A 23,692-nucleotide genomic window follows, 5' to 3' on the forward strand; every position below is an offset into this window, starting at 1 on the left:
ACATTAGTAGCAAATTGGGAGACAGATGTAGTCATAGGTATCATGAGACAGAGAACTACATAGAAAACTCAACAGACTTCTTTTATATCAGATACTACAGTTGAGTATGTTTCTAGAACCCTGATTATGTTAAACACTGGGATTTTAATTTTGCCCTCTCTGATTTTGAATTTGTTTGTTTGGTTGGTTGGTTGGTTTTTTTTAACAGGGTTCCTCTGTGTAGCCCTGGCTGTCCTGGAACTTGCTCTGTAGTCCTGGAACTCAGAGATCCGCCCACCTCTGCCTCCCGAAAGCCTGGATTTAAGGTGTGCACCACCACTGCCTGGCTTTCTGCTTTTGGGATTTTGACTGTTACTAATTGATTAAAATATGATGGAGCTGGGGAGGTGGCTCTTCGGGTAAGAATGCTTGCTGGGCAACCATGGGGACCTGGTTTCAAAATCTGAGCCCCGTATTTAAAAGCTGGGCATGGTACTGCTTACATTGTAACCCCAGAACTGGAAGAGGGAGATTGCTGAGGATTGCCAGTCTAGTCCAGATTTAGTAAGAGATCTTGTTTCAAAGGAATAAGGCAGAGATGAGTAGAACAGGACCCCAGAGTCCTCCCCAGACCTACACACACACACACACACACACACACACACACACACACACACACACACACAGATGAGCATCTATAACACACACCAAAAAAAATAAAAAAATTTAAAAATTATGATATGATTAGCATAGCTAATGACCCCCTCCCTGGCTACCATTTACAGGGTGATCGGAAGACCAATATCTTCCAAGGTACCAGGACTTAAACCCATCTGTTCATTTCATCTGTGAAAACACTATTTTTTTTTTTCTGGTCAATAGTAAATAGTTAGTGGAAAAACAAATAATGGTAGGTGAATATCATGTTACTTTATGATAACATGTATAGGGTACCTTTTATTAAATTGAAAGAAAATACTTGACTTCAAATATAAAGGTGAAGTGGATTTGATTAGAGCCATTGTTGTCAAATGTTTAGTGTTTGCCTGTAGACTGGGGCGGGGTGGGGTGGGGGAACATGCCTGCATCTTTCTGTCAGCGAGCCTGTCATTTGGCGGGACAGATACATTAGCCACACTGTTCAACCAGAAAGTGACTAACTTACAAGCCTTTCCCAGGCATCCCAGCGGAGACCTGATGGTTTCATAATTCAAGTTTAAGTACATAAAAAAGATTCCCCTGTAATGCCTACGTACTTGAACTTGATAACGCTGATAAAGATGGCCACTCTTTCACGTAATCAGCCACACGGAGGATAATCCTGTGTGATAAAATTGATCTGACTCTGTAGCCCCGGAGGTCTGGCTGTAGCAGGACAGTTAAGTGTTGCTGAATGAAGGCCAGTGCTAACCCTCCGGTCTCTGAGACACCTGGGAAGCGCTCAACAGCGCCTTGGCACCAGGAAACTCTGTGGGCAGAGTTCACTGTGACTGCACTCACTAGGCAACGGTCATGCGTCCCCCGGCGGGTACCGTCCACCGCTGTCTCCCCAGCCGGGTTTCATCCCTCCTTCCTTTTTGTTGATTTGGTTGACGTTTGCCCTCCCCCCAGGGACTTACGTACGTTCTTTGGAAGCTGGGACCATTGGATTTCCTGGATCTCGGATGTAGCACATAGGAGTAGAAACAGGAAACACAGTGTTGAGCAGAAGAATAAAGTTGGATGTCCCACAAATAAGCATGTTAAAGGGTGGGAGCGGGGAGCGGGGGTGGGGGGGGTGGGGGTGGGGAGAGATCATTTACGGAGCAGCTGTTCTCTGGAGTTAGTTTCCACACCTGTTGTCTTACCTACCACCTCACCTGACAGGAGGAGAACACTTATTCCCCTTAATGCTGTGAATGTGGGGCAACTTCAAATGTTTGAGTAACTCAGATCTGGCTTACTTCAAGGTATGCTATTTCCCATTACCATATGCCTCCCAATTAGAGGGAAATTTCTCTAAGAATTTCCATGAAAAAAAGTCTTGACTCCCAATGTTAGTTGAGCACACAGGACATGTTTTTCAAGATTAAACAAACAAGCAAACAAACAAACAGAACTTTCTTCAAAGTCCAAACCCTGTGAACGTTGCAGTTTTGGACTAACAAAGCTCCTGAACACTGTTAGAGAGGGCAATGTGTTGGTCTCAGCCCTAGGCTTGGAAATGGAGAGCTGGGGAGGGAGGCTGATTGATGACTATGAGAGTGGGAGAGTATGTTTCCCAAAGATACATGTTCAACTATGTTCATAGTAGCACTATTCCTAATAGCTAGAACCTGGAAACAATCTAGATGCCTGTCAACTGAAGAATGGATTAAGAAAATGTGGTACATATACACAATGGAGTACTACACAGCAGAGAAAAACAATGACAACATGAAATTTGCAGGCAAATGGATGGAACTAGAAAATATCATCCTGAGTGAGGTAACTCAAACCCAGAAAGACAAACATGGTATGTACTCACTCATAAGTGGATACTAGATAGAAAGCAAAAAATAATGGACTGCAAACTACAGAACCAGGAGGCTATATATATGGGGGCGGGGGGGGGGCACCCTAGGATGACTGTGGCTTATACTAAGTTTTGGTTTTACTCAATTACTGGGCAAGCCTCAATGAAACATTTCACTATTAGGATAAGAATTTATACTGTATCAAGTTGATAATAGAAAAATAAATAAATAAAAATGAAAAAAAGAGTGATAATAGAATAATGTAAAAAAAAAAAAGTGTGTCACCACCACCTGGTTAGAATAAACCTTTATTAAAAAAAAAAAAAAAAAGTAGGGTAGCGGCAGCAGCAGCAGCACACACCTTTAATCCCAGCACTTGAGAGGCAGAGCCAGGCAGATCTCTGTGAGTTCAAGGGCAGCCTGGTCTACAGAGTGAGATCCAGGATAGCCAGGGCTGTACAGGGAAACCCTGACTTGTAAAACAAACAAACAAAAAAGTAAAAAATAAACCTTTGTGATAAGGTTCGGTGCATCAGAGTGGCATGGCCTTGGGGGCGGGGAGTGTGTTTCCTCGTCTTTAAACAGTGGCATGACCAGCTGCTGCCTACCTAACACTTGGTAAGAGGCAATATGTGATGAAATGAACATCTAGCAGTGAGTGTTATCAAAAAGTGAGTCACTACACTATTTACTTATTTGTTTGTGTTTGAGACAGGGTCTCTCTATGTAGTTCTGAAGCTTGATATATAGACCCGACAGGCCTCGAACTCACAGAGATCCGCCTGCCTCTGCCTCCCCAGTGCTGGGATCAAAGGTGTGCGCCACCACACCTGTCGGAATACCACTACAGTCTTGTCGGTATTGATGTTATTAGTTGTAATCCTAGTATACACTTTCCTCAGGATGGAACACTGCCCCTTATGCGTGAGCCTGCCTAAGGATGTGACGAGGGCTAGAGTGAAAGCCTGGTTCCACCTGAGGCTCCAAAATTTCTATCCCATATGACAGACTGCCCAACTGGCCACTGAAGCGTGTGTGGTCAGAGAAAGGGGTTTGGTCAGCCCATTGACACATTCTGGGAAAAATAATACTAGTGAACAGCAATTCTGTGATCTCTCTCTATTTTCTGGATGTTTCCATGTATTAGCTAATTTTACTGAAATGCTTCAGAGAGAGGTAATGCACTTTGGGTAAAGAGCTTTGGTTCTTACTGCATTTCCCATATAGTAACGGGGAGCTGGAGAGACGGCTCAGCAGTTGAGAGCACTGGCTGCTCTTCCAGAGGACCTGGGTTCAATTCCCAGTACCCACATGGCAGCTCACAACCGTCTGTAACTCCAGTTTTTAGGGATCCAAAATCGTCTTCTGACGTCAGCAGGTACTGCACCATGTGATTCAAGCAAACCATCCATATACATAAAAGTTGTAAAGAAATTTTTTTAAAAAATACTAAAAATGAATATGGTATAGCTCTGAACTTGCGGGGCTCTTGTGAGGAAAAACGAGCTAGCATATGTAAAGTACCTTGTTCAGTAACTGACACAAAAAGTGTTCAGTATTAAAAGTCATTTAGTGGAGCTTAAATTTCATTTCACATTTTAATTTTCAAATGTCCTTGAAGAGGCTGTTGTTTACTAGGCATCTACTAAACACAACATACTTTCACATTCTTTATTCCGGTTAATTCTCACCTGAGACTCTAGAGGAGAAACATGTTCAGGTACATAGAGCAAATAGTAGAGTGGAATAGATTTCCAGGCGTCTGGGTTCTAAACCTCTGCTTTCCCTAGGACACTCTACCCCCAGGTGTCAATTGACAATCTTTGTTGTTGTTGTTTGTTTGTTTGTTTGTTTTGTTTTTGTTTTGAGATACTGTGGTGGTTTGAAAGAAAATGACGCCCAGAGGGAGTGGCACTATTAGATGTGGCCTTGTTGAAGTAGGTGTGGCTTTGTTGGAGGAAGTGTGTCCCTGTGGGGGCGGGCTTTGAGGTCTCTTTTGTTCAAACTTCCCTCAGTGTGACACTCAGTCCACTTCCTGTTGCCCACCAGATGTAGGACTCTCAGCTCCAGCACGAGTCTGCTTGCCCTCCGCCATGGTCCACCGTGATGATAATGGACTGAACCCCTCTGAACTGTAAGCGAGCCATCCCAGTTGAATGTTTTCGTTTATACGAGTTGCCATGGCCCCCTCGCAGGCCCTGGGAATGCTGGCCTTGCTTCTCGCTGACACTGCAGCAGGAGAGCTGGCCTCTGCACTCCGAAGAAACCGTCCCTCACCACAGGTGAGGGTGAACCTATCCGGAGGGCTTGGACACAGGGGAGCTGACTCTGCCCTCACCTGAGGTGGGTGGCCCCAGTGGCCGGTACTGACCACCAGACTCAGTTACCACCCAGGCCCACAGCCGGGCCTTGGGTTGGCCCACCCTAACATCTACCCATCTAGGACCCGCTGGAGCTCGTGAAGGGACTGGTCCTGGGGAATAGTACCCTCAGGATCTCCATGACTGGGGTGGCCACAGGATATCCCAGAGGACTTCCGGTGAGGATCCAGCCGTGATGCTGTACCAGAAACCAGAGGCCTTGAACCAGACAGTGACTCACTGCAGTGAACATTTGCTAGTAAAGCTGGGAGGACAAAAGGGTCCACTGTGTGACACACCGCAGCTCCCAGTGCCACCAGCACCAAGGCAGAGGTGTTGGAGAGGCAGGAAAGAAGATTTTTTTGTTGTTGTTTTGGGTTTTTGTTTGTTTGTTTTGTTCTTGTTTTTGTGTGCTTTCTGGCATACTGTATTTCGTTTCCTTTGGTGGGGGGTGGCACTGCAGGGGTGAGGAGGATATGGGGGACTAGGAGGTGAGTGGAATTGGGGTGCATGGTGTGAAACTCCCAAAGAATCAATAAAAAAGCTAAATTAAAAAAAAAATAGTTGCTGTGGTCATGTGTGTCTTCACATAGAAACCCTGACTAAGACAGACAGGATTTCTCTGTGTAGCCCTGGCTGTCCTGAAACTCCTTTCATAGACCAGGCTAGCCTCTAACTTAGGGTTCTGCCTGCCTCTGCCTCCAGAGTGCTGGGATAAAAGGTGTGCGCCACCGCCCGGCTTCAGTTGACAATCTTACGGCTGAACCTGGGCACTTGGCTCAGTCGTAGAACACTGGCAGGTGCAAGGCCCTGGGTTCAAACCCCACAGGACTGTAAAACCCAAAATCCCACAACTCTCACCTAGCAGCCCCAGAGCTGGAGGTATTGCGTTAGGGAAATACCTGGGTGTGGTTATGTGTGGAGGCTGGAGGACAACTTTTGTTATTGTTCCTCATTTACTGTGTCCCTCACCCCTTGGTGAGACAAGGTCTCCTACTGGCCTAAAGCTTACCAAGATGGCCAGGCTAGCTGTCCAGAGAGCCCCAGGAGTCCACTTGTCTCCTCAGTGACGGATAACGTGTTCAATTCTATACGTGACTTTTTTGCCTGGGGGTGGGGGGAGCGGAGTCTGAAACAGGATTTCTCCATGTATCCCTGGCTATCCTGGCTCTCACTTTGTAGACTAGGCTGGCCTCGAACTCACAAAGATCCGCCTGCCTCTGCCTCCCAAGTGCTGGGATTAAAGGCATGCGCCCGCCGCCACCGCCACCGCCTGGCTTACACATGACTTTTTATGTTGGTTTTGGAGGTCAAACTCAGGTTTTTATGTTTGCCTATCCCATCTACTCATTAGAAAACTATTATACTTTAAAAACTAGGAAAAATATACCTGTCTGTGTCAAGCCCTTTTAGAGCTGAAGGTGGTGCTTGTGAATGTACTCTCAACTTCTCAGAAGGCTGAGACAGAAAAATACATTGAGTTCAGGACCATCCTGGTCAACAGACAGAAGTCCTGTTTCAAAAATAAAAACAACAAACTGTTAAAGAAAGAAAAGGAAAGGTTTTCTGTCTTTTGCCCGGTGTTTGGAATTGTCTACAATAACACTAGGGCCCAGTGGGGCTGGGGATGTAGCTCTGTGAGGGTGTAACCTGCCATGTTCAAGGCTCTGGCTTCGGTCCCCAGCAGGGGAGAAAAGTATGAGCATAAATAACATGTATGAATATGTTCTACTCAATATTATATATGTCATACAGTAGTCAACATAGTACCCAAAATTCCCGTGTGTCTGATTTAACAGTTCTAGCTGATAGAAAAACATAACTGAATGAAACTTTGGATGTTGAATCTCATGCCTTTTCCCAATTCATGAGCAACGCTGACCTTGGGGATCAATCCTCATCAGTTTCCGAGGCTGAGATGTGACTCTGGGGCCAGCAGTTCTCCAGCACGGAGTGCTTGGGGGTGACAGAGCTCCTATAAGCCCAGCTCCTCTCATTCCCTGGAGGAGGGGTCACCGAGAATCTCTTTTCCTGTGTGGCCTGGGAGCCTCGCAGCGTGAATAGCATGTGAAGCAGCCGCAGCTGTGAAGGGCTGAGAGGTAAATATGTCTCTGTCACAGCTCGTCACCTCTGCCTTAGCTCAGGAACAGTCATGACCGGTTGTAAATAACTCAGGGTAGGTACGGACGCCAAAGTCTGAATTCCACCCTACAAGATACTATTTCTTCTGATTTTTTTCCCCAACCACTTATAAATATAAAAACCCATTTTTTGATGTTAAGCTGTATAGAGACAGGCAGCAGGCCAGATTTGGCTCTTAGCTGGAGTTTGCCAGCTCATCATATAGTTGTGACCTGTGGGGGATTTTTCTAAACGATTACTTTTATTGTAATAGTGATGGAAGTGGATTTTTTTTTTTTTGAGAAGTAGATGGTTTTTAAAAGCTAACAGTATAGAAGAAAATAAAATGAATCAAAGTCTTCTCACTTCCTGCCCTAATCACATACTCTAGAAATTCCCACTATTGATGAATATTAATTCTGGCAATGTATAGGCATATGCAAGCTTATATAAATAAACACGTAAGCTTCTTTTATATTAATGGGTTTCTTTTTGCACATGGTTTTTAATTTATTCTTTATGAATTTCTTACATGTACACAATGTGTTTTGACCATGTCCACTCCCACCTAACGGGCTTCTTCTTATGTACGGTGCTCAGTGTGTGCTTTTCCATAACAGTGCCTTATGGTCTCTGCCTACCAATGCACAGAGACCGCTCAGCTCCTTTCCTCCTTTTCCTCTTCTGAGAAAGTGTCCTGTGTAGCCCAAGATGACCTCAAACTCACTGAGCATCTGAGGACAACCCTGAGCTGGGCCTCCTGCCTGTCTCTGCTTCCTAAGTGCTAGGATTATGGATGTATACTGCCATAGTTAGCTTTATTCTTCTTAATGGCTTCAGAATTTCCTGTTGTGTAGATAGACCATATTAAATGTTTAGCCCATCCTCTGTTGATAATTCCCATTTGAAATCAGGCTGTTTTGTGGTTTTCTACCCAAATAATACCTAAGTAAGGGTGTGGCTCCATACATCCATCATTGCATATTATCCATGGGATAAAGTCTGAAGAGATAAATTGCTGAGTCAAAAGATGTGCTTTTAATATTTTAATGAATATCTCTAAATTCCTATGTTTGTTTTATACCTACATTTTTGCTATTTGGTCCAACACGAGCATTCATCACAATGAATTTTGGTATAATGTCTTCATGCACAAGAACTTAACACACAGTTGTAATCCTATGGAGGCCAGAAGTGCAGCTGGCAATTTGTCTGTGGCTTTTGAAGGGAAAATGGTTTTAAAGAGTATAGAGCCACCAAAGTGGCGCCCTGAATTCTAGGGTTATCTGGACATCGTCACACAAGGTACTGAAGCAGAAATTCTTTTCCACACCTGCTGCAGGGCAGCTCTTTCCGTATGTATGTTTATTTCCTATTAGAGTAAAGCTTTCTATCATCAGAAATTTACGTACACAGTGCTAGTCAGTCAATATGGTGTGCTACTGTTGTACCAGAATACGACTGCCCCCTTTCTGGGGCTTTCTTTTTTGAGTCAATAAAGAAAAAGACTAATGGTTTAATAGGTACGACGCCTCCTAGGGCAACACTGTTAATGTCTTTCCTTTCTTTCTTTTTAACCTGAAATACATCTATTTCTGCTCACAGGTTGTCAGAGAATTTTCTCTTCTCCACTCAGTCCTCTCTACTTACACAAGCGGTCAGGCAGTCAACAAAGAAGAAATTTCTTTTTCTGGAGACAAAGGGATATCTCGCACAGTATAGTTTCGCCGGCCGCAGTTTCTCCCGCACATCCTGTCCCCAAGGTACTGCACTGCTCCAGGCTGACACTCTCTCTCTGGCGGGCAAAGGTGGCCTTCATGAGCACAATCAATCGTGAATTTAAAACTTGGTTTGTGATTTCAAATTGTGATAGGAGAACATTTTATTTTAACATCCTGCTGTTTGAGAATATATATTCAAACAAAAAGAAAGGAATGGACAAACACTGCTTAGCTTATTTGGAATTTCAACTTTTAATCATGAAAATTTTTTATGTTATAAAAACTGGAACTAAAACTGCGTGTATATAGTTCATGACTTCCTTTTTTTTATAAGAGAAAATGACTGTAAAATTGGATCGATTCAAGAGAGAGTCATGGAAATTAATACACTGGATGTTGTTAAGACCTTAAACTTTGTGTGTTACTAGTACTACTGTCTTTTGAATAATTTTTTAGAGTTAACTAATAAAAGCCAGAGCATTCTTGATTTCCCCCCACCAAAGGTTTCAGTATTGTGGAAAGAATCTCTCTGCCTTTGAAAATGCAAAGGAGGTGTAAGGGGTCATTTAGAAAAAAGAAAAATAGCTAAGAGAAATATAGACTTGTCACAAAAATCACCTGCTTTCTTCCTTTTACACTCTTTTTCTTTATTGTGAATCACCTTGAGCATACCCCCAAAGGTGAGTAGTCCATTTTTATAACAAGGCCTGAGAGACAAAAGAGCCCGAAGCCCTATCTTGGCTTTGGTCTGGCCATCGTAGAGAGAGATAGCATTTGGTATTAGTCATTAAACTGACATTCTTTTTCTTCAGTAAAAACAAAAAGAAATCTCTAGGTGCCGGGGAGACGGGGCAGTCAGTAAAGCACGTGCTCTGTAAACAGGGGGCCCAGCACCCACACAAAACAAACCAGGACTGTAGCAGTGCCTCTAATCCCAGAGCTGGGGAGGCGAGGCAGCGACAGAGGCAGCGACAGGGAGCTCCCTGGGGTTCACGGGCCAGCCAGTATAGTCAGGTCAGTGAGCTCCAGATTCAGTGAGAGACCCTGTCTCAAAAAAATAAGGCGGAGAACAATTAAGGAAGACATCAGGTATCATCCTGTGGTCTCCACGCCTCTGCACACATGTGTATTTGTAGCCATATAAATGCATGTTTGTATCCATACATGCACAGACACAGATGTACAGACACCACACACACACACACACACACACACACACACACACACACACACACACCTAGATATAAAAAAAAATGTGTTGTATTATGCATTTTAGCCAGTTTCAGAGACAGCCCAGCTGTCCTCAGCTATAGTTATAACCAAGACAGATCACAGAGCAGAAATAAGAACATAGGCTTGTTGAGGGGAGACCTGGTTAGCTGTGGGAGTTGGAGGGGTGACTATAGGAGAAGAGATGTTTCTTCAGGGCTCAGCTGTGACGAGCCAGGCCATTCTGTTACCCGAATAGCAAAAGCCCCTCAGGCTGGAGAGATGGTTTAGTGTTTGCCGCATAAGTGTAAGAACGTGAGCTCAGAGCCCAGCAACCACATAAAACCCTGGCATGGTGGTGTATGCTTGTAATTCTAGTGCTGAGGAGAGGGGATGTGGACACAGGTAGATCCCTGGAGCTGTTGGCTAGCCATGAGCTCCAGGTTCCATGAGAGACCCTGTCTCAAAAGCAAACAAAGAGGGAAAAGAGAAAAGCCTTTCTGGACAGTGGAATAAGAGAAGATCCTAAGGTCTGGCCCGGCGCTCTTCACAATCACAAGAGCCCCAGCCTCTCAGCCCTCCGAGCTTCGAGTGTGATTCCTGGCCCAAACCTCTGTGTAGGCTCACTGTGTTATGGTCGGCAGTCCATTGCTCTAAATGCTCAGGAAGGGCCCTGCAGACCCCAGGGTGGACAGAAGCTGTGTGTAAGATAATGTTACTTCCTGAAAACCGCCAGTGGGTTTCACTGCTGGAGAACCAGACACGGGGCATCAGGTTGGATGTCTGACTTTGGGTTAGGAGCGGGCTCTTTGTTTCTCCCTGATGAATGATGGAAGCCTTCTAGGTAATTTTATTGTCCTTGGAGAAGACATCAAGGAAATCAGCTGTTTTGTTTTGTCTAGTGCTCAGTGATCGGGTCACCTAGTATAAGCATGTGCGTGTGGCAGGGCCCCATGAACTTGACACCCTTTTACATGGACTCATTGGGAGAGGGTGTTGAGAACTGTCCTTTGCATACATTTTATCATTGCTTGAAGAAGATGAGAATGTTTCTTAATCAAGCATTGTGCAGATTGGAAACATAGTGCTTTTTCATGCATGGGCTGTGCTGCTGACGGGCTTGGGTGGAGTGAAGAACAGAAACCCGCCGTTTGTTTTGCCCAGAAGTCTCCTTCAGCAGAACCCGAGTCAAAGCCTGGTGAGGTTGACAGCCCATCCAGAGCCGTGTTACCAGGCCATGTTAAGTTCAAAAGGGCAGGGGAAGGAACCGGGGGTAGCCTGGAGGTCTGTTGTGCTGGCTTTGGAGGTCGGTGCTTCGGCAGGAAGGGCAGATCTCCATGAAGCAGGAGGCTGTGTCCGAAAAAAAAGGATGCCATTGTCGCGTGCTGGGTTCTGATCTCCGTTTTCAATCCTTTTTCCTGAAGCACATAAAGAAGCCAGACTATGTGACGACAGGCATTGTGCCGGACTGGGGAGAGAGCATAGAAGTTAAGAATGAAGATCAGATCCAAGGGCTCCGTGAGGCCTGTCAGCTGGCCCGGCACGTCCTCCTCCTGGCCGGGAAGAGCTTGAAGGTGGTGTCTTACCAAGCCTCAGCGCGCCCTGCAGACGGGCTGCCTCCCCCTTCCTGCTTAACTCTCCTTTCACTCATCTATTAACAATTAGGTTTTTTAAAGTAAAGCCTTAAGATGGGAAAAGGGGATTTTACTATTTTATGTGTTCGTTCAAGGAATAATGTAAACTTCTTTGTTTGATTGTAACTGGCAGAGTTCTAGAGATGCTCAGCCGACTCAGCTATCCAAGGTGCTCTGTGGCAGAGGACTTGGGCTTTGCCACCTTCCCTCTGCCTGTGCCCTGCTTATATTTCCCACCTCCCCTCCCTGTGTTGAAAGTGTTGGTCCTGCCTTGAAGTCTGCCCCTTCTTTTCTTGAATGTGCCCTGCAAAGAGAGGGTAGGCCCAATACACAGGAACCACAGTAACTGCTCCGAGAGTCAGTTCTTTCGGAATCGGTCAAAACACCCTGCTCTCTATAGTTCATGAAGAAATATAAATGCAGTTTCCAAGTGTGGGACTCAGTGGCGAATTTGGTTACTCTGTCGCCTGGGCGGCCCACCTGTCACAGCAACATAACCAAGCACAAGGGGAATATAAACTAACACAGGAAATTGTTGAGGGAGTAGTTAGCATCTCCTGAATAATTTTGCTTTGTCATAGAATTTTATTTGTGGTATGATTTCATGGAGATGGTCTTCATGTGCTTAGGAAACTCAGTTGGGGTACAGCTAAACAGCAGACCACTTGCCTAGCCGAGGTGAGACCCCAGGTTCGGTCCCCAGCAGGGCAAAACAGAAACAAAACAAGGCCCCTACATTCCAGTTACCTTTTTGGAAAATAGTTGGGTATTTTCTGGCATAGGAAACATTAAAATATATTTATCTGGGCATGAAAGAAATCAAGCTTATTGAAAAATAAAGCCTCTATGAAAGGTGTCAAAGACTGAGTTTTAAAATGACGGTCCATCACCTCCCTGCCGCCGCTGCAAAGCTCGCCCAGGCGGTTTTCAACAAGATAAAAAGGTGTGGGCCAGGCTCTCCGAGCCAGCATTCTGTTTGTACACTCATTTGTATGCTTCCTTTAGCCAGAGCTCTGACCCTCGAGGAAGAGGAAGGAATTGATGAAAGACGTATTGCTGAAATCATCAGGCTACCAGGAATTATCATTTAATGACTCACTCTGTTTCCTAATGGTATATGACACCATCATGTACCATCATTTGATCAAAATGGTATATAACTTCATCAGATGCCCAAATGATCAAGAGAGCAGGCAGGGCTGAGGAGGGTGATGATAGTTGTGAATAATTAGTGTTACACCATGAATCCCCCGTGAGTGTACACGGTCTCACCTGGGAGTGCTGCCGTTGTGGACGGTCAATAAATACAGGAAGTATCTCAACTGGCGCTGCACACTTTGCTTAATATTGCAGGTTGACATGACAACGGAAGAGATAGATGCACTAGTTCATCGGGAAATCATCCGTCATGACGCCTATCCCTCACCTCTGGGCTATGGACGCTTTCCAAAATCTGTCTGTACCTCTGTAAACAACGTGCTCTGTCATGGCATTCCTGACAGGTATTCATTTTTCAATAACGTATTGTTCCTTTGGAAACTAAGATCCATAGCACATATTGAAAAATACCGTAGTTCAACTGAAACCTACCTGTGTGCACGCTTCTGAAATGGATTATGATAAAATAAAAATTTTGAGGTATTTTACTTCCACATGGGATATAACACCACCATTTAATGTTTCTTAAAGCGGTGTGTGAGCCACAAAAATATTTGTCCATTACCTATTTCCTTTAACTTATTCCACTTTTACCATATGGTGATGGAGGCAGATTGTATGGACAGCTCTTGTGTTGACTGTTTACAAACTCCAGGTAATTAGGAAGTGTATCTCTTTAAAGAATCATGAAGTCTTAAGGCAGCAGCACTTGTTCCCCGCGTTTCTTATAAAATGTGGTGTGATTAACGTAAGACAAAGGTCAGATCTGGTTACTCCATCCATTCCTGCTTCACGACCAACTATCTCCGCAGCTCACCGAGTCCGCAATAGTATTCTTTGGGCACTTATTTTCACATTTCTTTTTATTGAGATCTGTCCATCTCCATTTCTTCTCTGTTTATGTTTCAGCCGACCTCTTCAGGATGGAGATATTATCAACATTGATGTCACAGTGAGTAAATCATATAAAAAAAATCATCCCTGATCAACTTCAGAATTGCTAGTAGCAACAGGAAGGAGGGTGGCTCGTAAATGTGAGCCGCACTCGCTCGGGGAGTGCTGTTTACTTCCAGCCCCGGACACAAGCAGCTGGTTTCCTTTTTTGTCTTTAACTCTGTGTTTATTCCAAGTAAACCCAGGCCTGACTTGAATTTCGGGCTGGAATCAGATGCACTGAGATCAATGTTGGCCTAAGTGAAATGTCAGCCCAATCCTGCTATGTGTCATGTTTTTGAGAAGGTGTAATTGTTATTGATCCACTGTGTAGTTAATGCAGAGCACCACGGCACTAGGCAGCTGCTGAAGCTAGATATGTATGAGATGAGCTAACACGAAGAAAGCCAGCATTTTTCCTTCACTCTGCCAAGATTGATCTTCCTCTTCCTGCTGATTTTGAGTGGGGCCTGTCATTATCTTACTCTGTCATTAGGGGCTACATTGGCCTGCGTGTCAGTCTATTTGGACAGCGGCTCTTGCTAGCAGTGTTCCCTAGATTTATTAAAATCCCTGAAGGTAACGCTGTGTTCCATCCCTGGTGGAGAGAGGCCTGAGCTCACACACACAGGCAGAATGGTTTTCTGTCTGAATTTAAGTTTTCACCGAATGGCTGATGGCCTTTCTTTTTAAATAACAAGCCTAAGTGATTGAACTTGGGGACTGCAAATTGTCCAAGCTGTAACCTTTTCTCATCTCCTAGGCCCTTCGCCATCCCCAGACTTGGATTATTTGTACCCATTTCATTTCAGATTGTCTGTTGTGGAGCCTTTTGAATTATACAAAGGATAAATAAAATCTGTGCGTCTATGACTAATTAATAACTTTTAGATAAATAAAACGTGCACATCTGTCAAGGGACTTTTGGAGATGAGTGCCATTCAAAGAACACATTCTCTATTAGAGAGTAAATGTTTTTAATAATAGTTATTTTATTCAGGCTGCAAGTCAGGTAGCAGTGGGAAGGAATATAATGGAAATAGGCGTCGGGAGATGGTTGACTGTTTAGTTGTTTAAGTTAACTCAGCCTTGTTTCTTCAGAGCCGTCTGCGCCCAGACAGAACCAAACAGTTCTTGCCCATATCACTTAGAATGAATGCCCGAGTGTCAGTCCACACATCCTGTTCGCGTCTTTCCGACTCAGAATTGTGTGGGAGGTGCCTTATGAAGTGCACCTGAAATAAAACCTCTCCTGTGATACATTTTTATCTCGGATTGAACCTGATTTTAGGGTTTCACATTGATTATCTCACCTAATCACCCACTAATAAAATATTGATGCTTGAATGAAACAAGAAGTCTCCCATGCTGTTCCCAACGTGCCCAGGGAGAACACATTATTCCTTTCTATGTTTCCTGAAGGCTTTTAATAGAGAATTTCATTTCTGAAGCTTAAATTATTCCAACAATTCTCAAACTCACTTGAAATACTTTCTAGTGTCTAGAAGTATAAAGGAGTCTAAGAGACATATTGGTCAGTATCAAAAAATTATATTCCTTATGAAATATTTTATTAGCTGAAAAACTGCATTTCTAACACCTGCACTTTTGTCTGGAAATACCCATTGCATTTTATGTCTATTATGAGTTGTTTTTTTTCTCTTGAAAGTTAATTTTTTTATGAAAAGGTGGTGTTTATAGTAGATGATCAGTTAATACTTGTTAAATGGAGCATAAGAATGGTTTATGGGGAAAATTGTAGTTATAGTTGACTGCCCCAATCCTTTAAAAGTATGTTCTTCCTGCTAAACATGTACAAAGCTCTGGGTTCAATCCCCAATAACACACACACACACACACACACACACACACACACACACACACACAAACACACAAACACATACACATTGTATTCCATATGTATTGGATCTTTTAAATAGTTATCTTAAGAGTTATTGAAAAATTAATAGTTTAGAATAGGCTGATGAAATGGATCAGCAAGGAAAGGCACTTGTTGCCAAAATTTGACAACCTGAGTTCAATCCCTGGGACCCACATGGTGCAAGGAGAGAACTGACTCCTGCAAGTTATCCTCTGGCCTCCACACACATGCCATCGCATGTGCATACATACACACACACACACACATATGTACACATAAAATAAATAATGTTAATATATTTTAATTTTTAAGCATTATGAAACAGCAAGTTAAATGAATTTAAACAATACATTTTACTTAAAAAACACACAGTTACAAATTTTCTTGAATAATTACACTCATAGTAACAAATTTTGTATTCTTGTATATGACAAATGCTCACATTTTTCTGCAAGGGAATATAAGTAGGAATAAATTGGAAGACACCACTGTGAGGGGTTAGGAGGATATTAGTAGCCATCCGTCTATCAGATTGATGGGGGTGTACTCTGCCAGTAGCCCAAACAAGCTGTTTGTCTGTGCCTCAGTTTCCTGACTTGAGAGTCAGAGATCGATATGACGACTTTTTGTCCCCTTCTCATTGTCTTAAGAGTTTCTTCAGTGCGTGCCAGGATGTGGGCATGACATTAATTCAGACAAAAAGCTTCAGTGAGTAGCTTTTCTCATAAGAGTCTCTGCCCTCTACCTTAGGAAAAGGAGAACTGTGAAGATGATTAGGATAAATTCATGTAAAATAGTAAATGCCATGTTACGTCCAGGGATCAATAGTCACCAGGTCTCCTCTGCCTTCTACATGTGTTCTAGTGTTTGCTAGCCATTGATTTTTCATGATGAACCTGATGTTGTTCGAGATCACATGGAACTCCTGAGTTGTTGAAGACTGATAAAATTACCTTTGTGATTTGACTCCTAAGCTTGTTTTGGTATGTTCCAGTTCTTTAAAAATCCACACCACGGAGTGGTTCCTGTCACCATCATACTTTCTGGAACATTTGATTCAAATTTCATTTCTAGGTGTAGAATTTTTCCACCATATTTCATTATTGTATCGAGCCCCATCAATTCTTAGCGTGAAATTCTCCTTCCCACCATTATAGTGCTGACGTGTATCTTATTTCTTCTTGTCATTATGCATCATTTCTAAGTCTAGAGCTGGTAAATAAAAGAGCGTGTAAATCCTCATGACACTGAGGACATGTTTTACTATGCTAAATACTTAATTTTCTAAACCTACTGTGGTAATTGCAGGTCAATGTATTTGATAACTAATTTTTCCAAGCATAGTTTTGCCTTCTCAGAAATAAAATGAGGGCTCAAAATGCTACAATAGTATTATTAATCTCAGAGCTGAAGTGACCGAGCTGGTCATTTGTTTGTTTTTTTAGATTTTGCAGGACCATTGCATGGTTTTAGTTTTTAAATTTCAGAATGGTTTGAGTATATGGTTTTTTTTTTTTATTTCTATGTGAACTTGAGACTAACTGAGAAGGTAATAAATTTACTAACTGCATAAACAAACAGTATATATACTTCAGGAGAAAAGGATTCCAGACGAGGACATACCTTAAATCCGTGCCTGTGTTTAGGTCTATTACAATGGCTACCACGGAGACACCTCTGAAACCTTTTTGGTGGGCACTGTGGATGAATGTGGTAAGAAGTTAGTAGAGGTTGCCAGGAGGTGCAGAGATGAAGCAATTGCAGCTTGCAGAGCCGGGGCCCCCTTCTCTGTGATTGGAAACACCATCAGGTGAGCCTTGTTCTGACAAGTAAAAGGGGACTTGGCAAGTGGTACAAAGGTTATTGGTGGCTTGGTGTAAAGTTGATGACATGTTTTATGATTCACAGCTATCATTTCAGTCTGATATCAGTATGTGAACTGCCAAGCTGCAGTATTGTTCCCTGGGTTGAAAAAAAAAATGGTTTAAAAAAAGTGAGTTTGACCAGGATCAGCAAGGAAACTTATTGGAGCAGTGAGCAATATTTATATGGCTGCTTTTGTTTTAGCTTGACATATTGGTCTGTGATGCTCCCTTATTCAAATGTAGAAGGAGGTACCTAAGAAAGTCACTGATCATCCCAGCCCTTGGATGGTGAGAAAGGAAAAAAAACTCTGTTTTATAGAGAGGCATTCCTGTGATGCCAAGATCAGAAGTGTGAGCTCAATGCAGCCTGACTTTTTACGTTAGCAGACTAAGAAATATCCTGAAAGGCTGCTCTGCATCACTTTTTTGTCTGGGTCATTTTTCCTATAAAACCTTGTTTACTTTCCCCAGAATTTTTCCTGTGCTTGCTTTTTGAGTATAAGTGTATTTTCTGAACTCAAGACTTTTCTTTGTAATCTGTTTCCCACTTTCAGATCCTTTTTTTTTCTTCCCCTAAATGTTTTGGAGTAGCCATGCAGAATATGTGTTTTCATTTAAAAGTAACACATTTTGTTAAAGATGATCGGCCAATCCCTTTAAAGTGCTGTTCTCATTAATATGAGCCTGGGCCTCTGAGTACTCCCGTTTGCCCAAAGGATAGAAAGCTCAGTCACCTTGAAAAGATGCTGCCTTTTTCTCTGAGTACGCCTTCAAATACTTTAAGAAAAAAGGCAGTAAAATATCAGTTAAATGTATTTATGGCTTTAAAAATATTGTAACAGTGTCTGAATCAAACTTTAGTAAAATCTCTTTGGGTTATATCTGAGAAGCTTTTATTGAAGACTTTGAACAAAATTGTGTTTTTGACAGTTTTAAATTATAGGCTAACTAGCCTGGGAAAAAAGGATAGTGTCTCTCTGTTCTTTCATAGGAAATGTTGAATCAGACCCCTACTGGGAAAAGAAATTTAATGCATATCTCACTATCTTACTGTCCATGAATATAATAGAAATGAATTCAAAATGCAGTTTTATTTTTGCAAATGGGATGAGTCGATAGATGCACCTCATATTTTTGAACACCTAGGGTTCAACAAATTTACTGGTGGCGCTCTTGCATTTTAACAAAATTTATTCTTCAGTAGAAGGGGGCAGAGAACACTGGATTCTTATTCAGGCATTCTGTGGAGCTCTGCATTCATGGCTGTGTCTAAAGGGCATGTCAGCCTTTGATTCTCTCTGAGAGGTAATTATCCTTTTCCTGTCAGGGAACAACAAATGATAGCTAACTACAGAGGCACATTTGCAGCAGTCACATTCATCAACTGCAGAAAAAAAATTCAATTTAATTGTGCAACACAGCTGCACACGAGCTTTTGAGCTTTTCTCTTGTTTCCTTGTCTTGCCATTCCTCCCTCCAGATCTATTTTTTAAACTTTTTTTCTGGTTATTTTTTCCCCTTTTTGTCTCTTCTTCCATTTTTACTCTCTGTACTTTCTTGTTAAAGTAATTTTCCTTTGTGGCTCCCATTCTTTTTCCCCCATTGAAGGCTATGAATGTAGAAAATTATCACAATTACTCATATAATTGAGCCTCTTTGTAGCAAGTGCAACTCCAGTAGCCTTTCTCCATCATGAAAATGGTTTCATTATAGGGTTTTTCATATTCTCTGACACCATCTACACAGAGGAACAGGCGTGCAGATGAGATGTACTAGGAACAGGCTAGATCAGTAAGGTCACAGTAGGAATAATTAGCTCTGCTATGGAAAGAGCATCCAGGCCTTTTACTGCTACATAAATGTACTGTCCGTGGCTTTTAGTCACAAAAAAAACTTACTAACAAATGGAGCTCCCGCCTACTACTTTGAAAAAAAGATTTGTATCAACACTACAATTTTCCATCATTAAGACTAATAACACAGAGCCTAGTATACATCAAGGGGAATAAAAAGAAAAATCTCACATTCAAGTGGTGGCTGGGCGCTGACCTTTGTTCCCTCTTTTTGTATACGACTTAACTCTTTACAAAAAAGAGCCACACGCCACACCAACATGCAGGTGAACTCCAGCCAGTACTTGCAAAGCCCAGCATTCAGTCGGAAAATCTGATAAATCTCCATGCAGGATAATGCATTTCATTACATATTCACTACATTAATTCCAGCTACATAAAAAAAAAAAAAAAAAAAAAAAAAGGCAACAGCAGCAGCAGAAGAGTGGAATCCAAAGTGACATTGGATTTTAGCTATCTGGATGCGAAGGTCAGTTTGGGCAGAGTATGAATTTGCATGAACAGGCTCCTTTGAAAACCAGATCAGCCCCGACAACTGCACACAGAAAACTACATGGGAAATAACAGACAATGAACTTTTTGCTCCTACCCTAACACATTTCATTATTTAGATAGTTTATGTCTGCCATTGGCGAGAAAACTGGCCCTGATTCTGACAAATGTTTGTCCTGATGCATTAAAGCGGTATTTCTGAACATCTATTGTTTTGCCTTTTTTTTTTTAATTCAGGAAAAATATTTAGAGAGTAAATAAACAAATGAGATCCAGTACTTGAGATCTTTACAGACCAAAGGCTTACAAACATTTTTTTAACTTGGTCCCCTTTCTTTAAGATAGTCAGTCGCCATCTGCCTTAGCCTCCCTCTGCGGATACCCTCTGAGAACGCCCAGGCCACTTGCACTCCTTGGGTGCTACCCCAAACCTTGAGGTCGCCACAAGAGAACTTGAACTCCTGCTCAGAAACCCAAAGAATAGGAGGGTGTCTCTGAAGAACTGTCAGTTAAAATGATTTCACAAAGACGATTTTTCTCTGTGTCCTTTTCTTCGGGAGCAACTCCCAGCGATCTCTAGGCCATGGCGCTATTATATCCCACTCGCTAACTGAATTTACTCTACAGTGATCTCTATATTATCCATATGTGTGAGAAGAACATGAATATGCAGCTACATGCATCACCAATCTATGACAGTTCACTCCAAAATAATTTAAACTTAGAGTTGGAGGTGTCATGATGAAAACTATCAATAAATGATTTTTTAATGTTTAATTCATAAGTATATGTTTTAATATTAATTTAGAACAATACAAAGCAGATTTTTAAAAAAATAATCTCTTTCTATTAGATTATGCACATTTAAACAATAAGTGGCTCAGGCAAAATAAGTCATTTTAATGTCATCTGTGATGGATTTTCCTTGACAGCTACTGTAAATTACAATTACACTGCGTCTCTCTGCACACGAAAGTAAGCATTGCAATAAATTATCTTTTATTTCAATCCATCATGTCTGCTTTTCAGAAACAGAGAACCTCAAATAAAAGTTCAGCTCTATTGTAAGAAAAATACAGTAATTTGTGATCCAGCTTGAAACAAAAAATAAAATGTCCCAATCTATTGGAAAACAGTTGTTGGCTTTCAAAAATATGACTAATTGTACTTAAACATTCCTGTCATTAGAGGGGATCCCTGGCTTTGTACATTCCTCCATTTAGAGGCTACTGTTTGGACTGAAAATCTAAAAAGATTAAAGTAAAATCCCCTAACTTATCAAATCATCGGCCTTTTGAGATCCTTCTCTATTCAGAGATGTGGCCCTCTGGAGCTCAGTGTTCACAGATTCCTGTGAAAGCGGTAATAAAACATTCCCATGTGCATGCTTATTTCTTTAAGAGCATGTACTTAAACACGGTACTCCTCTGCCCTCTTGGGGAATGCAGTTTTAGTCACATAAATTACTTGAAATGTGTTAAGAAATTGTATTTATTTAGACAAGACCATAAGTAGAGTCTAACTGCTTCATGAAAAGGAATTATAGTGAAGAAAAAGGTCACGAGACGCTCCTTAAAGGGAATTTCTCTTCACCTATGAATTGTAACTGAGCCGTGGACAGTCGTGGGGCAGTGTAATTGAAAAGTGAGGTTCAAAGCTGCCTCATGATTGTGCAGGTCTCATGACCAGACATCGTCCTGTCTTAAAGGATTTTAGTTAGAGAAAATCAGAGCAGAAGACCCCGCACCGGAGAGCTGTTTCCAGTAGATTTCATCCAGAAAAAAAGGTTTCGTCTGTGAAATGTTCAGGACAAGAAAACCCTTGCGCTGAGAGACAGCTGTGGTTCTGCGGTGGACTGGTGTTGGGGAGCAATTACCTCACTTCTCAGTGTCTGCCTACCCCTCCAGAATCCACCCCCCAACATTGCTGTAAAGAGGTAGATGCACACAACACCTTCCCATGCCACGTCCGAGTGACCGGCATCTGCTTTCCTACTGAAGGAATGGAATTTGATTTCCTAAGTCATTTGGATTGTCTTTGCAAAATCAGATCTCAGTCCCACAGCCAGGGGATGAGTCTGTGCTCACCACGTGTTCTGAAATAGTTAAAAGCACGTGTTTTCAAACAGCACTTGAGAACATTCATGGAATTTTATCTCACTTAAATGTAAGTTGAAAACCACACTTTCAAAAGGGAAATGCTCTGGACAGAAGTGCATCCTTAGCTCCTGGGAAGCAAGCGTATTCAACCAGGGAACTGAGGGGAATTTGTCCAGTCCTTTCCCCCTTCCCCATCGGTGAAATCCTCTAGTCTCCGCATATGTGATACAGATTTTAGGATATGATAGCCGGAAGTTCCATCAGGATCTGGAGAGCCAAGTGTGGCAGGAGAAAGCACTCAAATATCTTCAGTTACTTTATAGTGGTACAGCCTCTCTTATGAAGAGGAATGAGAGGTATGAAGGGGGGGAACCCCGAGGGGTTGTTAGAGTGGCCTTTCTTCTCCTCTCATTGGAAATTAAAATGAAGATTACCATTGTAACACACATTGACGACGTAGCTGTGAAGCCTGCCCATCAGTTGGATCATTGAAGGGAAAAAAAAAAAACCAAACTAGTATTTTTTTTTTTTTTTTAAAGAACACCAGAATGCTTTATATTGAATACTTTTCAAATTATTAAAGGTGGTTGGGACTGAACTGACCTAACAGACAGGTGTTGGGAGAGCTCATTTTTATGTAAATAAACTAATCACCTAGGGTATAATGAGTCACCTACTCATCTCTCTTCCACCCTCTATTCCTGCTCCACCCTCAGTTTTATTCAGAAGTTGTGTGGAAGTCGGAGACACCCCTTGGGAGGGATGTTATGCCTCCCGGTCAAAGCACAGGGATCTACAGGATCCTAAAGCGCAGCTTTGCACATGAAGGCTTTGGCTTGTTCCTCTCCTTGGCACTTGCATAGCTTATCCATTTCCGCCCTACTGGTTACACCAAAATTCAGTTTCCATGAGATGCTGCCTGTCTGTCTGCTGGTTACAGGGACATCCTTGTCCAAGTGAAGAGTCTTACAAATCTGGAAGTGTTTTTAAGTGTTCTTAAAAAATCTAACTGGGAGGCCGGTGCTGGTGGCGCACGCCTTTAATCCCAGCACTCGGGAGGCAGAGCCAGGCGGATCTCTGTGATTTCCAGGCCAGCCTGGTCTACAGAATGAGATCCAGGACAGGCACCCAAACTACACAGAGAAACCCTGTTTCGAAAAACCAAAAAAAAAGTCAAACTGGGTGTGGTGGCACATGCCTGTAGTCTCAGCACTTGAGACACATGGATAGGAGGATGGTGGGTGGTGAGTTCAAAGTCATCCGTGGACACAAATTGAGACCTGTTCAAAGAAAAAGGAAAAAAAGGTTTCCAAAAGTGCGTGTAGATGTGATGGTTTTTAAAGATGTTAGCCAAAAGGGTGTGAGAGAAACTAAACTAGAATCTGTTAGAAATGAGTTTGAAGATGGGTGTGGTAGCACATGCCCTTAATCCCAGCCAGCACTCAGGAGGCAGAGGCAGGCAAAGTTCCATGAGATGGAGGCTAGCCTGGTCTACAGATTGAGTTCCAGGACAGCCATGGTTACACAGAGAAACCCTGTCTCAAAAACCCTCTCCCCCTCCAGAGAGAGAGAGAGAGAGAGAGAGAGAGAGAGAGAGAGAGAGAGAGAGAGAGAGAGAGAAGAAATGAGTTTGAGAACTCAAATGTTTGGCTTTGTTAGGAATTGTAGCCATGGTTCCATAAATACCTACTCATTGCTATGGGTAAGGTTGGAGGTATTGTGCCCTTTGCCCACATGAAAATATCTATCATTGGTGGTGTACAGGTTTGTTATCAGTCTGGCACTCCTCAAGATAACTATATTCACCTGACCTCAATAACAAACCTTTTCATCCTTTCAGGTAAAGATTCCAGGTTTGGATTCTATGTGCTAGGTTCCATTTATAAGAGAT

The 23,692-nt window shown here is 42.5% G+C and overlaps 1 protein-coding gene across 5 annotated transcripts in view; it reads left to right on the top strand.

Annotated features, from left to right (window-relative positions):
* Window positions 1-23,692, top strand: part of Metap1d (methionyl aminopeptidase type 1D, mitochondrial) — a 78,527-nt gene that overhangs the window by 51,229 nt on the left and 3,606 nt on the right. For 3 of the 5 annotated variants that reach the window (XM_028885735.2, XM_028885737.2, XM_037204870.1), the window contains exons 2-6: window positions 8,561-8,718; window positions 11,310-11,459; window positions 12,873-13,021; window positions 13,587-13,629; window positions 17,139-17,302. In XM_028885735.2, coding sequence (XP_028741568.1) covers window positions 8,561-8,718; window positions 11,310-11,459; window positions 12,873-13,021; window positions 13,587-13,629; window positions 17,139-17,302 — 664 coding nt within the window. The remainder of the gene's footprint in view (window positions 1-8,560; window positions 8,719-11,309; window positions 11,460-12,872; window positions 13,022-13,586; window positions 13,630-17,138; window positions 17,303-23,692) is intronic. The other 2 variants (XM_028885736.2, XM_028885738.2) reach the window with 2 other exon arrangements.

Source organism: Peromyscus leucopus, chromosome 4, assembly GCF_004664715.2.
Source record: "Peromyscus leucopus breed LL Stock chromosome 4, UCI_PerLeu_2.1, whole genome shotgun sequence".
Classification (NCBI taxonomy): Eukaryota; Metazoa; Chordata; class Mammalia; order Rodentia; family Cricetidae; genus Peromyscus; species Peromyscus leucopus.